Below are 16,000 nucleotides of genomic sequence, written 5' to 3' on the forward strand. Positions count from 1 at the left end.
TTAGTTTTAATATTACTCTTATTATTCTTTCTGGGTCACAAAATAAACGTTTAACATATTTTCAGGCAAGAATGTAGCTGTGCAAACCTCAAATATCTGCTCAGTTTATCAGGACACCACATATTTTCAAAAGCGCTCCGACGTTTTCGGAGACGTCTGTTACCCACTAGCTCGTTAGCGAGCCGGGGGCTAGGCTTACTAGCGCCGTGAGAACACCGGACTCCCCGCAAATCGTTTTCAAACCCACCGCCGTCTTTCGCTACTCAGGTTAAATATATATGAGTCACTTAGATAACTTAAAATGTTATTGTTTGGCTTTTTTTTTTAGTATTTTATTTGTTCCTGAGTAAATCGGTTTGGCTGAGATTAAAGTTATAGTTTTTACACAGCTGAATAAACGTCAAGCAGACAGCTGATTATCAGAAGTGTGAGATGCTGGAGAATTTACTCCGGTGTCCTGTTATATTTTAGATAGCAAGGAGTTTATTAAACTTCACCGAAACAATCTGAAAACTTCATTAAAATTTAATAAACTATCATCTTGTCTTTATTTTTAGTTAGCACAGACCTTAAACACTTAAAGCTGTAAGCTAATGATAGTTATATAAGAGCAGATGCTGCTGGTGCAATAAGCTGTACGTTTTACGTCTAATGGATGATGATCTGATTAGTCGACTAATCGCAAAAATAATCGGTGACTAGTCGACTATCAAAATAATCGTTTGTGGCAGCCCTACTCAGAAACACACTACGTAACGTTCATTAGCTAATGACTTGTCAATATTTAACTGCAGCCTCCGCAGTAAGACAACAATAGACTCTATAAAAGATGAATTTTACCACACGAGTGTCACCGTGGCCACGGTCGACTCGTCTCCATTATGACGCTAACGAGACCATAACTGAGAAAGTGAACAAAGTGGTGCAACAAATAGGTCTGTAAGATTAAAAAGACCATAAACTCCATCACAAAAGCATTGACTGAGATTAATGGATCAAGCAGCGGGGCTATTTTCACGTACAGCTGATCCCAGCACTGATCCTGCTGCTTGTTGCACTGCAGAGTCCAGTTCAGTGCTTACAGGTGTTTGTACATGAGCCCAGAGTGAAGGACAATGTTCTCTGGTTCACATAAACCTGGAATCACATCTCGGATCATCAGCAGCCTAACAGCAGGGATTTCTTTGCTCTTTGTTGGCGTCGAGTCTTTTAGTTTTCCTTCTGACACCTCTTATATGGTAAATGGCCTGTATTTATATAGCGCTTTACTAGTCCCTGAGGACCCCAAGGCGCTTTACATATCCAGTCATCCTTCACACGCACATCCACACACTGGTGATGGCAGCTACATTGTAGCCACAGCCACCCTGGGGCGCACTGACAGAGGCGAGGCTGCCGGACACTGGCGCCACCGGGCCCTCTGACCACCACCAGTAGGCAACGGGTGAAGTGTCTTGCCCAAGGACACAACGACCGAGACTGTCCGAGCCGGGGCTCGAACCGGCAACCTTCCGAATACAAGGCGAACTCCCAACTCTTGAGCCACGATCGCCCCGCTCTTACTCCATTTTAGATCTATGCTGTGACTAACAAGAAAAGACAAGTAGGGTTATAAACATGTCTGATGGATGAAGAATGACATATTTAAATCCCACTGCTTTGTTTTTATATATCTGTTTCAACGTTTTCTCTCAGTAATATTAGTTGAAGGCCAACATGTGGCACACGAGGCAGCTGTGCCCATGACCACAGATCAACACTGCAGTCGATTATGGAGACGCAGTGATTATAGCTGTGGACGCATGTTTAAGGATGTCATTTACACACACGCAGTGTTGGTTCGGTTAAATGTAAAACTGCAAACTCTGGTTTAGCTGAACTTAGCATCCCAACATCAGACGCTGTTAGAGTTAAAGCACAGCAGGTAATAAAGAGTAACATGAAATGTGGCAAATGTCTTTTATTGAACCAGGTCCTCTCGAGCATTTTGTGGTTTCTTACATAATTGTTTGGCGTGAAGCCTCCCTGCACTCCGGTGTCATCAATGAAGTGCCAGAAAGCAGCATCAAACCAGTTTTCCTAATATTTTTACATGATTAGCTCAACGTTTGGAAAATGTGCTCCTTTGTTTTCTTGTTGTGATCTGATTGATGGCTACTCGTGTTAGTTAACCGTTTGCACAGCGGCAGGAGATTTCTATTTATCGTTTGTTCACCTTTGTACATGAATATGAGGTCGATCTGTCCTCTTAATGTCAGACAAGCACATTTTCCAAATGTCTGAGCTGTTCAAAGTGCACGATGCCACTAACAAATGAAGAATCAAAGTTTTGCCTTCAAAATAAAATTCATGACAGATTTGTGCATTTAGCCTTTTAAAGAGTCTCAGTTCTTCATTCATAAAATGATCTTACAGGTAATTATGCAAAACAAAAGATGACGTGAATATACAATGTGGGACTGATTCGCTGTCCCTTAAAACACGTTTGAAAAACCAAATACAAAATGCATTCATTTCTTTTTTGTAGATTCTTGTAAGTTCTCAAAGCATGAGGAGAAAAATTGTGCTTCTACAGTAAAAACGTTGCATGCCATAAATGAAATTAAGGCTTAAAAATATAACTGAGAAGCTCGGTTTGTTACACGTTTTTGTGTTTTTGCCGTACCAAAAATAAACCTGTCACGCTTGCATCAGGTAAAAGTAACTGATGGTCTTCGCAAGTATTAAATATGAATGTAAAGGTTCATGCAGGCAAGGCTCATGCCTTCATATTTACACTGTTCAATGCAACTGTTGAAAGCACAGAAACCAGCATCAGCTGTGAAAACCTGTTTCTGACGATCTGTGGGCCACTGCCTCACATCTGAAATGCAAATGTTTGTGTACAGATTTGATGTGAGGCCCACATGGTTACATATGTGTGCATTAAAGGAGAAAATGAGAATTGGTTACATATAACGCACGCGTGTGCGGGACTACAGAACTGATGCTTTCATCCAATCTAAGCTCGAGAAGAGCAGACAGGAAGACCTGAGGCTGTCACTGCTGCCAAAGACGCATTCACAAAGCGCAGAGTTAAAGGTCTGAATACCTTTAAAGACGAGAATCGAGTTCTTGATTTCCAACAAATCTAAAAAAAAACAACTCTTGCGTGTTTTTATTTCATCACAAATTATTAAAAACATTTATTCTTTGAAAAAGCTTTATTTACTGTAATGGCTGGATTTCACTCTGGTAGCGTGACACAGACTGACAGTTAATGTGGACAATTTTGGGAATCACAGGAAAGAAAACATATCTTGCATCAATGTGATGAAATAAATTGGTGAAAGGATGGCCGTGTTGTCTTTTAATTCAGGTGCTACCTTACGTTCACGTTTGAAGATTAGACCACGTTTTGCACGTCCCGCTTTGTTTCACTGTTCTGCTGCAGTGAGGGAGTCTGTGTCATGTGACAAACTGTCCACGCACTTGCACAGAACAGATGTGCAATCAGGTCTTCTGAATTTAATGCAGGAGTTCCTGTTTTATTGCTTTGAGGATCAGGGGGCGTCTGCCTTGGATCTCCCGTCGCAGGACGTATTCACTAAACAGGGAGGAATCCACTCCGCCGCCACACGACCCTGTGATAAAGAAACCTTTCTGCTGTAGCCGTTCCAGCACCTGCAGTCAGACACAAACCAAATAACAGCAACAAAGAATGAGGCATAACGAGAAGATCCAGAGCAAAACATTTAGACGTGATCTCTGTCTCGCTGGAGTCAGGAATACTGAAGGAAGGTGGGACTTGTTCAGCATTTGATGGCGTTTCCACCCGGTTGTTCGCTACAAGAGTTGAACCTGTGAAGTGCATGCATTAAAAACACTCATTTTCACCATCATGCATACCAATAACTTTATCACACCTTTACCAAATACTCCCTGGTATCAATACTTACGCACCAGAGCACATAATAACCACCCCAATACACAAAGGCATTTAAACAGTTTAGAAATAGACTCTGAAATTGAAGCCTCTGCAGTAAAGTATGGTTTAAGAGGCAGTGTAAGCTGCCTTCAACTCATCTGACCTGATTTCCTTGGGCAGCTCGTTAGATATTGTAGATATAGTCAGTATTTAATCAAAGCATCAAGTCTCTATGTGGAAAAGTAGGTAAAAGGGGATAAATAGCCCACTGGGTTACAGATGCTTGCTACCACAGAAAGACACATTCCTGTGGAAGAAACCTGCAGGCTGGGGTGAAGTTCAGCTATTAATTAGTGCTTCAACCCTAATTATGATAATCACAGTAACTTACTGTAGATATCAGAACACACTAGTAGTGTTAACAGTACAGCTCTACAGGGGTTTGAATAATATCTAATAAACTCAGTTCGTGTAAATGGGGAGTCTTCTTCACACACTAAGGCTAATATGGCGCTCCACAGGGCTGTGTGCTGGAGCCACTGTGCTTTACACAATGGTAAATCCAGAATCCAATCTTTCCTGTGGTACCAACTCCCAGTTTGGATTTACTCTCTATGTGTTTATAACCAACACTGCATTTAATTATTAGCTGTTTTTAAACTCTGGCTCTCTTCAGTACAGTTTCTGGAGATGGCTGCCCCTCCCTGAGCCTGGTTGTTCCACAGAAGTTCATCCTGCCAGTGTCACCAAGCGCTTGCTCATACGGGGTCATCTGATTGTTAGGGTTTTTGCTCTATTATTGTTAGGCCTTTACCAGACCACGTGAAGTACCTCAATCCAACTGTTTTCAGGTCAGTCATGATGGCTAACTTTACTTTATAAACCTCCCGTAAACACTTAATTTCTGAGCTCTGTTTTTGTTCTTTCCCCTGACTTATTATGAAATGGTCAAATCATTGCATTTTCATTAGAAAGAGTGTTTGACACAAACCAGATGTTTTTGTGTTCAGTAAGTATGACAACAAAGGAAAGCAAGCAGCGAATCTGTGTCTTTCTGATTTACGGTTATTCTCTGCACTTCTTTTGTGTTTGCGTTTAAATGTGTTGCTAACAACATGTGAGCCTCAGGACCCAGGGTCACTCTCCATCTCAAGAAACCCATCAGCCTATCTGGCCTGAAACACAAACACTTCAGAAGTAGTCCATTAGTTCCCCTCTCTGAGCGTTTCCTCCTGAGGTGAACGCGGTGACATTATCTCAGTTTGCCCTCTGGAGGCTTCTGCTCTCTGTGCTGCTGGTCTGTCTTACTGAGATCTCCCCCGGGAGACAAAGGCAGACCTTCAGGTGATGAAATGTGTCACCCGCCTCAACACAGCGCTGTTACAAACCGACTGTCAGCATTCAGAGTATGCTAACATCACATAAAAACACATCAGGCTTTGATGGATGGTGGAAGGGTGGCATCTGCCAAAGACGGAGCTGACAGATAACAGGCGACGGCACATTTTAGAGTCCCAGATATCATCTTGACTCCTTTAGTTAAGCTGCAGCTTGAGACGGTGCATTGAACACAGCTATCACAGCGGCGGCTGTTTAGCTTGACTCTCTCACACTGGGTGTCTGGACGGTGAACTTCTAAATTCCAGGTCCCGTGTAACACGTCCATCTTTATGAAGGATGGACAGAAGCAACAGTCCAGACGCTGTGGTGTATAAACAACCTATGACAGGATGAATATAAGCTTTCATGTTGATTACGTCAAATTATGACCTTCCATCCGACATTGCAGCAGAAATCAAGGCTCATCAGAGCAGGCGATGTTTTTCAGTCTCCCATTGTCTAAAGTAGGTGAGCTGTACCACCAGTTTCCTGTTTTTAGCTGACAGCAGCAGCTGTGGGCTCTTGCTGCTGTAGCCCATCCGCTTCGAGGTCTGACATGTTGTGCATTCAGAAACACTCTCCTGCACACTTTGGTTGTAACAAGCTGTTATTCGAGTCCCTGTTTTCTTCCTGTCAGCTGTGGTCTGGTATTAACGAGGCATTTTGGCTCAAAAACTGGATATTTTTGACTTTTCCAACCATTCCATGTAAGATGAGCAGTTTCTGGAACACTCTGAGCTGCCCGTCTGCCACCAACAACCACGATACTCTGTGAACTTCTGCAGGCTGTCTTGACTGTGTCTACATACTTAAATGCTTTGAGTTGCTCACTCCAGCATCTGACATGTTGAGAGAATATAAACCAGTGTGGCTCAGAGGATGTTATGTACCTGAACTGAGGTGAGGTGGCAGTAGCCGTTGAGCGGGAAGCGGAGCACGTGTGTGGGGTCCTGGTTCCAGCTGGCGTTCATAGAACTGTAGACGATATCAGTCACCTCAGGGAAAATCTCCTCCATCAGCGCCCGGGATGCACTCACACTGATCCTCTCACCGAGCTCCGGCGTCACGCGGACCACGACGCACTCGCAGTCTCGAGAAACGTCCCGGCGCTCCTGCTCAGCCCTCCAGCGCTCCAGCTCGGTCTTTAGAGGTGCCAGCTGGAAGAAAGTAGCCTCTTCGTAGAGCAGGGAGTACTCCTGCAAACACACACACAGCAGAAACAAGAAAACACTCTCAGAAGCATAAGTGCAGACTTACACAGGCCAAAAGAACACGCACAATGCACACAAATACACACACATGCAGATGAGTACACAACACCCACCAAAAAATGCAGAAAGCTCCACGTTTTCTTGCAAAAAACAAAGTTTAAAAAATGCATTAACACATATAAACGCTCGTTCAGTACTTTAGTACTAAAGGTGTACTAAAGCCTTGGTAGCAGCTGCTCTGCTGCTAACACCCTAACCGAAGGAAGACTCTCGTTTTCATTTATTCTATAAACAAATCACATACAAAACCTTCTGATTCATTTGAAAGCTGCTACAAGCCAATGAAGAAGTTTGCACACGCTGGCTGCAGGCAGTTTCTGTTTGGGCTGTCATAATTGTGATGAAGAATTAATGAAGAGAATGAATGTGTCTTTGGCACGGACTTGCTGCCTGTTTCTCGCCTGAAGTCTCACAATGTTGATAACAGGTAATTTCCCTGATGCAAACATTAAGCCACTGCTACTATAAATCCTTCCATGCATTAATCAGTTTTGAGATCTGGGGTCATTTTGCTGCCATAACATGTTGCCTTCCTAGAGTAATGGAACAAATACTCATTTATTTTACTGCAGTTTATCTATTGGTCATTTTTATGATGTTTGAGAGAATATGACAGAAAATACAGAAAAGGGCAACAGAGTCACTCAAAGAAGTCTCAGTACTGTAAGCGACAGGCTCGTGTGAGACTCTGACAGGGGTTCAAGTCTTTCTTTTGACATTTGTTTCCCTGCTTTAGGTCACGCAGCAGCAGCGGTGAACTGTGGAAGTACCTGATCAGGCACTCACTTTGAAGTCATCAGGCAGGAGGAGCTTGGAGGTTCGCAGGAAGTTGAGTATGTAGCGGAACATGTCCCCGTCCCGATCGATGAAGTAGTGCTGCTTTAGACTGTCCAACACGATGGGCTCTGTGCCGTCGAACAGACGCCCGATTCTGCCCAAAGAGAAGGAAACAGGTTTCTACACTCAGCTGTGGCTAAATTTAAATGTACATGTTGCAGCTAAACCATTTCCTAGCTCACTGAAGGGTAAATGCTAAGTTAATTTTAAAAAGTAGGTTCAAAGATGATCAAGTTTATTGTAACAGTGTACAGTGATCGAGATTATGAGGCTTTTTTAATCAAATCTTCGCTGTTTGATGAGTTGAGATATCTGCATTTTCCTTAATGTGTGGACAGCAGGCCACCTTTTCCCCATGAAGCAGGAAGTAGATCACCGCTGCCTGTTAAACTATTCACAGATTTAAACTTTCTGAACAAATAACTGAAAAGCAAACTCTTTCTATATTTTGCAGAGAAGCCATTAAAACCAACTCAATATACTAAAATTCTGTTTCCTGAATCATAGGAAAAATATCCATTTGTATTGAAATGTGATAATTAAGGTAGCAGATATTCAAAATAATCAGTAATGTTGAACTAATTTGTTGATTAAGAGCTTTTGATATTGAGGTGTTGAGGTGGATTACAGCCTTAGCTTTACTCATACGTCCACCAGCCATCCTGTGTATTTTAATGGGGGGAATGTACTTTAAAAGCTTGGATGTGTGCCTCACCTTGACTCGGGGTACCTGGTGAGTGTGGGCAGGCTGCTGGTGTACATGTGTCCTCCTACATCAATGTGGACTGGTGCGTTGGTTTTGGTGAGCTGAGCTGGTGCTGGGATTCCCGTGGTACACGGGGGAGACATCGGAGACCAAGAAGCCAGCTTCTGACTCGACATGCTGCTGCAGCTGCCGCTGCTACGTCTGTCCTGGGACACAAATACACGCTGCAGTGATGGTGGTGCCAGTATATGAAAAAAAGACCAAACATAACCATGAATATCTCCACATCCATGGACATAGGTTATCTTTACAGTTAATACATTGGAACATATTTATCACCAAGTCATGGAACTGCTATGTGTCTGTTTAAACAACAATTTAGCAACAAGGCAGCAACAAGGCAGCCTGCTATCAGTTTGGATCAAGTTTTCGTTTACGTGCAATCTGTGATAAATCAAAATGATTGAGGAGAGGCAGGAAATATAGCAAAGAGGGGAGATTTGTCCCCTTCAGCATACTCATTTTCATCGCCGCCCACGAGTTATGTATTAACTTGCGACCGCTTGCAGAGCAAATGTAACTGATTGCAACATGTTGGCAATCTGTGTTTATAAATTATGCAGCAATTATTTGCAAACCTCTCTCTGCCACCGAGCTGGACAGGCTGGAGACAACAAGGCGAACTGCACAACCACCTCTGCAACCCAAAGTGCAGCACCCTCAACCTTTATGTGAACAGCTGGTTGCTGCAGGTTAAACTAGAGAAATCTCTGCGTGTTGTCATGAAGTCATGCTCCATAATAAATGCATCTATCTGCAGCTCCTGAAAGATGTTTTGCGCTTGAAGCCAAACTGGGTCTCGTCGATGTTTGTATAAAAACCTGCAAGCAGGCTGGCAAACCTGACCTGAACAGTTTTACAGAGGAGCTGGTTGCTTAGAACAGTTCCTGCCAGGCAGACTCGGGACTGTCAGGTAAAGCCAGGAGCCTGACAGGAAGCTAAGAAGCACAAGGACATCCTGTCAGGCTCACAGATACGGCTCGGTCAGAGCTATTCCTGACTGCCTTGTAGGCTACGTTATAGTGCCAGGTGTCTGGCACGAAACAAATCATTAAGCTCTGAAAGAAACAATTGGCAGCCTGGTAGGAGGCCAGTGGCTGACAGGCTGGGAACACACGTCCTCTGGGCTTTCACTCTGCTCTTCTAGACTGATCCGCCGTTTCCTTTCATTCTGTTCCAACGGCTCCTTTCAAACCTGTTCTGCTCCAAACGATGGTGTTCATGTCAGTTCAACTACACTGAACACTAAATGTGAATGGTCTGCAGTGAGGATATGCCCTGAACATTTGCTGTTACTGGCTACATAAGCTGTAGCACTGTGCCAGTTTATATGTTATGATAATATGGAGCAATTCTACAATAAGGGCTACAGATGAATATGTAAGGGATTAACTTGCTAAGTAATCAACGACCGGCACTGCTAAAGAAAACAGCAGTGTAAGAGTGTAAGCAGCGGTTTAAGCAGAGATAAGCAGACCTTCCTCTTCCTGCCAGTGCTTCCAGCTCTCTGAAGAGGACACTGAGGTGTTTCCAAGCCAGACAGTAGACAAACTCTTCTCTGGCTTGTTCTGGGGCTTTCCCAGGGTCTCCTTACAGAAGAGCATACAGGAACCACCTCATCTAGACGGCATCCAAGAGGCATCTTAGATAAATCCCCAAAACACCTCAGCTGGTAGTTTTTAATGTGGAGGACGAGTCTCTCTACTCCGAGCTCCTCCTGAATGACTCGGTGCCGTTAAAGGATTTCTGCTGTGACCTTTCACATTCCTGCCTCGTCTCCCTTGACCTTAATTTTATAACCTCAGAGAGCGCAAACAGTTCAACTGTCTAATTCATAATTTTAACATTTTGCTTAATTCTTTGCTTGTATGTACATATGACATATGATCAAATTACATATGAATAAATATCAGAGTAAGCACCATGAAGGGCAAACAAACAGCTGAGACACCGGCCTCACACGATGTATAGCAGGTACAGATGATCACATCTATATAATCCATGTGTGTGCGTGCGTGTGCGTGCGTGTGTGTGCGTGCGTGTGTGTGCGTGTGTGTGTGCGTGTGTGTGTGTGTTGTGACTGCCCAACAAGCAGTCTGTACCCTGCAGCTATGGCACTAATGCATGGTGGATAAATTCATCAGCAGGTATAGTTACCCTTGGCAACAGAGGGACACTCCCAAAGACAAATCACTGCTTCTCCTCACATGATTGGGCCACATGGACAACACAGTTTCCTACAGGGTGAGATTCTGTAATTCTGCATTATGTTTACGTCAGAGCAACTTAAGTAACAAAAATATAAAAATGTACAATCAGATCATTTTTTATCCACTTACTACTGATTTAAAAACAAACAAATGCATGTACATCTGGGGGAACTGAACTGAAGAAGCTTTTTGGGTGAGAGGAGAAACATCTTCAAGCAACTTAAACGAGTCCAGACGCTTTTCTTTCCAAGCTCCTTAGACTACGATGACCTGCATGACTGAGAACCTTCACAGACAAATGCATGTACATATTTCTGTGCAGCCCTTAGTGATAAACATTTGTGACTACAAAGTAATGATTTTCCCTCGTACCAAGCACTAGAGCTGATGTTGTGCAAATGGTTTTATATGTTTGTAATTCAGAATAAAGGGTGCACAAACTCTGGTACAGGACTTTAAGCTAAATTCTACTTTCATTATTTCACTGAAAAACTGAGCACGTGTAATGTTTTGGTATCCAATTACAACCTAGATCTAAAGAACTGAACGCTTAATTAGGCTTCCAGGTTAGTGTTTGTAGGTCTTTATGTGCATCGATTTTCACACTGTGGCACCACTGAAGTAAACTACATGATTACAGATGTTTTATGTCATGTTCAAGATTATACGACGTGAAAATAACACAAAAGTGATGAATTGCTTTGTAAATGAAGGGTGCAATGGTTTGGCATCTGTATTTTGTTTTTATTTATTTCTCTGTATTTATTAGGCTGATCTGATCCCAGATGTCCCTGTAACAGGAAGTTCACCCTGATACTGATGTACTTCTTAAAGGCATCACGTTGTATTTGCCCGAGAAGAGAAATAAAGTCAGAGTGCTTACTAAGGTAGCCAACTCGAATAGGTATGCTTTTCCTGAGCGTCTGTTTATTTTAATTTTACTTTAAGCCCCTAATAAAGCAGTTCAAATAAAGTTTTTCATAGATTACAGCCCACCTTAAACACCTACTAGTTTAATATTTTATTGCGCTCTTAACTAACTCTCCTCCTAAAGATGGGCGTCACATCGGTACGGGACTGACTGGCTGTCGGGTTTAACACGGGAGGCTTGAAGCTCCAACAGATGAAAACGGACCAACATGTTCCGGGTTACCTCTGTGGGCACAGGGGACCGGGCGCCGGACTGTGCGAGACGGGACTCCGTGGCTGTGGCAGGCACCGACTCTCTCTCATTCGGCTCCGCGGGCGACTCGGCGCGCGTCCCGGGGCGCACACAGCGCTTCTTGGCAGAGGGAGCTCCCGGGTCGTCCTCGTTGCTCTCCCTCCTCGCTGCTGCTGCTGCTGCTGCTGATGTAGGCGATGTGTTCGACGTCTCTGCTTCTGTGCTTTGCTGCTGATTCAGATCCGCAGCGTCGCTGACCCTGCGCAGGTACGGGATCACGAGCTGGAGGTGGGACTGCGCGTGACCATTGACCGTTTCCGAGGCAACGTAAAGCGTCGTCGAGGGCTTGAAGCCCGCGGCCCCCACGATGCTGTTGAGGGTTGCTATGGAGACGGCACCGATGCAGTGGTTGGTGTAGGTTTTCGAGAGCTTGGCAGCGCGCGACAACATCTGCATTCTCGTGCCCAACAGGTTCTTCCCGATGGCTTTGTTCTCGTACCACGTCACGTCGCTCGCGCAGCAGTGGTCCCGGGGCCGCTGGAAGAACGCCCTGCACAGCGGGTTCCGTTTGGACACGTACCGGACGAAGCTGGCGTACGGACACTGCTCCGTGCCCGTCTCGTACATGCGCGGCAGCGTGTCCTCGTCTGCGTCCGGGCGCTTCTTGGTCCAGGCGGCGGAGCGGGACTTGTGATAGGGTCCGAGAGCTTTAAAATACACAAACTTTCTTCCGTCCTCGTCCACGGCCAGGCCGAACGAGTCCTCCTCCAGCTCCCGCTGGTTCTCTCTTCCCCTGGTGCAGAAATACATGCAGGTCTCAAACCAGACTTTGTTCAGAAGCCCAAACGGGGTGTCGGTGTTGAACACAGAGGACTCGTACAGTTTCCGCAGGTCCGAGCGCGTGATGGCTTGTTTCTGCACCACCGGACCGGCACCCTGCTCCTCCAGCCTCCGTATGACCGCGGCCAGGGTCAGGTTGGCGCTGCGCAGCTCTGGGTCCTTGGTGAGGTCCAAGGTGCGGCAGTAGGGCGGCTCGTTCAAGTACCGATTGAGAGAGCTCCGGATGCTGATGAGGGAGGACTTGCTGTACAGTTGTCCACTTTTGGAGCGCGCCTCGGCGTAAAAGGAGCGCAGCACAGCGCAGAGCGCATCCTTGTCCAGAGTTTCAAAGTCTGGACTTTGGGCTTTCTCGCTGAGGTACTCCCTGAAGATCCTCACGGCGTACCTGGTGGCCAGGCGGGTGTTCTCGCTCAGCTTGTTTCGCTCTGACCGCTGAAGTTCTCCCTCCGGGTGAGACTCGCGCCCGGAGGGGATGCTGCTGCCGAGTGGGTCCGCCTCCCCCTCCTCCCTTCGGTCCATACTCCGCATAACGACCGCTTGTGTCTGCGCGGCGGAACCGCTGGAGTCCAGCACTGTGCTCCCTGACTCCCACTCCACTCCATCTCTGTCGGACTCCTCGTCCTCCTCCTCCCCGGTGATCTGGACCTCCTGAATCTCATCTTCATCTTCCTCCTCCTCCTCCTCCTCCTCCTCATCCCTGCTCCTCTCGGGGCAGCTCATCTGCTCCTGCTCCGTGTCTCCGCTGCCAGGCATTCTCGCCATATTGCGGTCTGTGAAGCAGTCCTCCGGCAGCGCGCATGCGCTATATTGGACCGCAGCGCTGAAAGCCTTTTGTGTTTAAGTGACCTTCAGCCGTGCACGCGTTTTTTAAGGTACGGGGAGCGAGCGCAGCGGGAGGGTAAATTTGGAGGCGCGCTCCCTGCCAGAAAGGCTGCAGTATTGGACTGAATATTGGACCAGCAGCACGAGCACTGATGAGGAAAATGGCAAGACTGCAGTAGTGCCACCGCCAGTATCCAAATATCTTTTTACTTTAGAAGCAGTTTGATACTTAACCGGAAAATTAACGGAAGGCAGCCAAGAATGAAAGAAAAGCAACAATAAATATCACGCAGCTTGTTTTAGTTACGTACACGCGTGGATAGCTTAGGTGCTCGTGTGTTTGCTGCACCAGTCACAGAGTCCAGTTGGTGCCTTATAAAAAGAAAGTAAGGTCGTGATACAAGCACGTGAAACAAGCAAAAATGCACATGATGTAGTCCAGTGGAGTTAACAAGAAACCCAGAACTGCAGCTCAGTGAAAATTCAATATCATTTGTGTATTTTTATTGTTGCAATGTAGAGAACATCCAGGTATATCTGTGACATGAAAGGTCAGAGTCTCTTTCTTGCTTTGGACCACCAATGCACGCAACATTAAGGCAGGAAGGGGCGATGCACGCAGATGGGTGTCAAAATATTCAATCAGAGGTAATCACAATTTAGAAAACGTGGCACATGACTCACGTGGGGAAAGTGGACATCAGCAGTAGTTGGAAAAGCCCATGTTGTTTATGTTTTGTATTTTAGGGAACTTGCACCCCTAAAGTTTATCATTTCAACTACAGAAGCCTTGCATTGTAATATAATGGGGTTGCCTAAGCTTATCATTTCAACTGCTGAAAAATAAAATGACTGTTACTGTGATTGTAATAAAGTAGCATCAACACAAGGGATAGGAAGCAGTACAGACAGGAGAACGGAGCAGCAAATTTATCAACAACAATACAGAGACCCATCTTTAAGCCACAGAAACTGTAGAACTGAGCTAATAAATCAAACTGATCTGAGCATTTCTTGAATATGTGCACTGGGATTTTTGTGCTTTTTGCATGAACAACATTGGTAATTGTTGAGGGACATTCGGATCTAAAAGAGAAGCACCTGGACCTTTGGGCCTTTCATTCATATCATTATGTTCAGTGGTTGCAAACTGTATGGATTACAGGCTGTGTTGCTGCTACTGTTAAAGTCATGTTCATATTTTAAAACGATGTTGATCGAACACAGACTGAAAGAAAAATCCTGTTTGTGAAACCTCAAGGTGAGCTTAGAAACTCTGGACATATGCTTCAGAAACTGAGGGACGCTGCGTGCTCAGTGTGGTAGTGACGTGACAAACGTGTATAAAATTGACAAAATAAACATGTATTCAAAATGACTTGAAAATATTGAGGCCATAAACTCATCAGGAAAGTGTTTATTGAGGTCACAAATGAAGTGAGCAGTAGGATCATTTTCTCATACTTTTATACAATTTGACTCTTTTGTTGGGTGAAGGCATGTCATGGTTGTGGCTGTGTGCAGGCAGGATGAGGACCCAAACGCAGCGCTCACGGAGGCAGGATTGAACTCAAAACACAGCTTTATTGCTGGACAGAAAAACCATACAAACTAAACCGGAAACTATAACATATTGCACAGAGAAACACACGGCCATGAATGCGGGAGAACACGACACAGAACTGAGGGAGACGCAGACATAAATACACAGAGGGTTAACGAGGGAAGTGGGAGCACACGGGGAACACAGCTGACACAGATAATCATAACAAGACACGGCAGGAGTAACGCAACACTGACGGGAGACTGTCAAAGTAAAACAGGAAGTACACAGAGGTTCAGACAGGAGGAGAGAGAGAGAGCACAGACATAATGGGCTGGGGAACACATGGAATAAAACTCAAGGAGAGACGAGGGCTCACAGATACACAGAGGGTAATCAAATAAGGAGCATCTTAACAGAACCCAGGAACCACGGCATAAATAAAGAACAAAATACAAAACACACGAAAACTAAGAATACTGGGCCAACGTGACGCAGGACCATGACAAGGCAACCCCATTATATTACAATGCAAGGCGTCTGTAGTTTTTTTTAAATGAGAGTTACCTCCTCCTCTTCCTCACAGTTAGAAGAATTGATGCACTGCATGCATGCACAACTCTACAACATATTGTCCTTTAATGTGATGGCGGCCTGTTTCAGCAAATCAGCCGACACAGGTGCTGAGGTGAGGATATATTCTTAAACCTAACCAACAGCCAAACCAACACAGAGGCTGAAAATAAAAGTAAAATATAAAAATACAAGTAGCGGTCCCTGAAATCTGTCTTCTGGGTAAAAGTGGTGGTTTTTCGCTGTCTGTGTGTTAATGCAGCTCTTTTACATTTCTTATTGTTGCAACATGTTAACGTACATTTTATAAATTAAGCCATTAAGTGCATTAAATGTCAGTACCAAGAGCCAGAGGTAACCTTGAAGTCCCCCAACCTAAAAGGAAGTATTGTACTGAATTAATGCATTTGCACTTTAACATGTCCCACTTATCATTATGAACCATTTGACCCAAAAGGATTTAGGTGAAATTGCTTTAGTTTGCAGTCATAGTAACCCTACCACACACCTACCATCGCTCTGCTTGTTTATTTGCATTTTTTCTGGGCTCGTTGATGGAAGAATGCAGCATTGATCTTTTCGTCTCAGACTCCCTTTCTGATGCACAGTTATGTTAGCAGTTATTTTAGCAGCTTCTTAATATAGCATCCCATCATGCTCTATGCCTGCTCCGAGCTAAGAGCACTGGT

General features: G+C 44.8%; 1 protein-coding gene across 3 annotated transcripts; it reads right to left on the bottom strand.

Annotated features, from left to right (window-relative positions):
- Positions 1-1,954: 1,954 nt before the first annotated feature.
- LOC101468115 (uncharacterized) lies at positions 1,955-13,239 on the bottom strand. Of its 3 annotated transcripts, none has more exons than XM_004561568.4 (5): positions 11,525-13,239; positions 8,111-8,307; positions 7,345-7,489; positions 6,178-6,483; positions 1,955-3,663 (listed from the first exon to the last, which is right to left on the bottom strand). In XM_004561568.4, the coding sequence occupies exons 1-5, from the start codon at positions 13,133-13,135 to the stop codon at positions 3,508-3,510; spliced, it is 2,415 nt and encodes an 804-aa protein (XP_004561625.3). In that variant the 5' UTR covers positions 13,136-13,239; the 3' UTR covers positions 1,955-3,507. The 3 variants fall into 3 exon arrangements, with proteins under 3 accessions (XP_004561625.3, XP_004561624.3, XP_076730613.1); XM_004561567.4 differs by having other exon boundaries at positions 8,111-8,325; XM_076874498.1 differs by lacking the exon at positions 1,955-3,663 and having other exon boundaries at positions 6,356-6,483; positions 7,329-7,489; positions 8,111-8,325.
- Between the last annotated feature and the right edge of the window lie 2,761 nt (positions 13,240-16,000).

This window comes from Maylandia zebra, linkage group LG15 (genome assembly GCF_041146795.1).
Source record: "Maylandia zebra isolate NMK-2024a linkage group LG15, Mzebra_GT3a, whole genome shotgun sequence".
In the NCBI taxonomy this organism is placed as follows: Eukaryota; Metazoa; Chordata; class Actinopteri; order Cichliformes; family Cichlidae; genus Maylandia; species Maylandia zebra.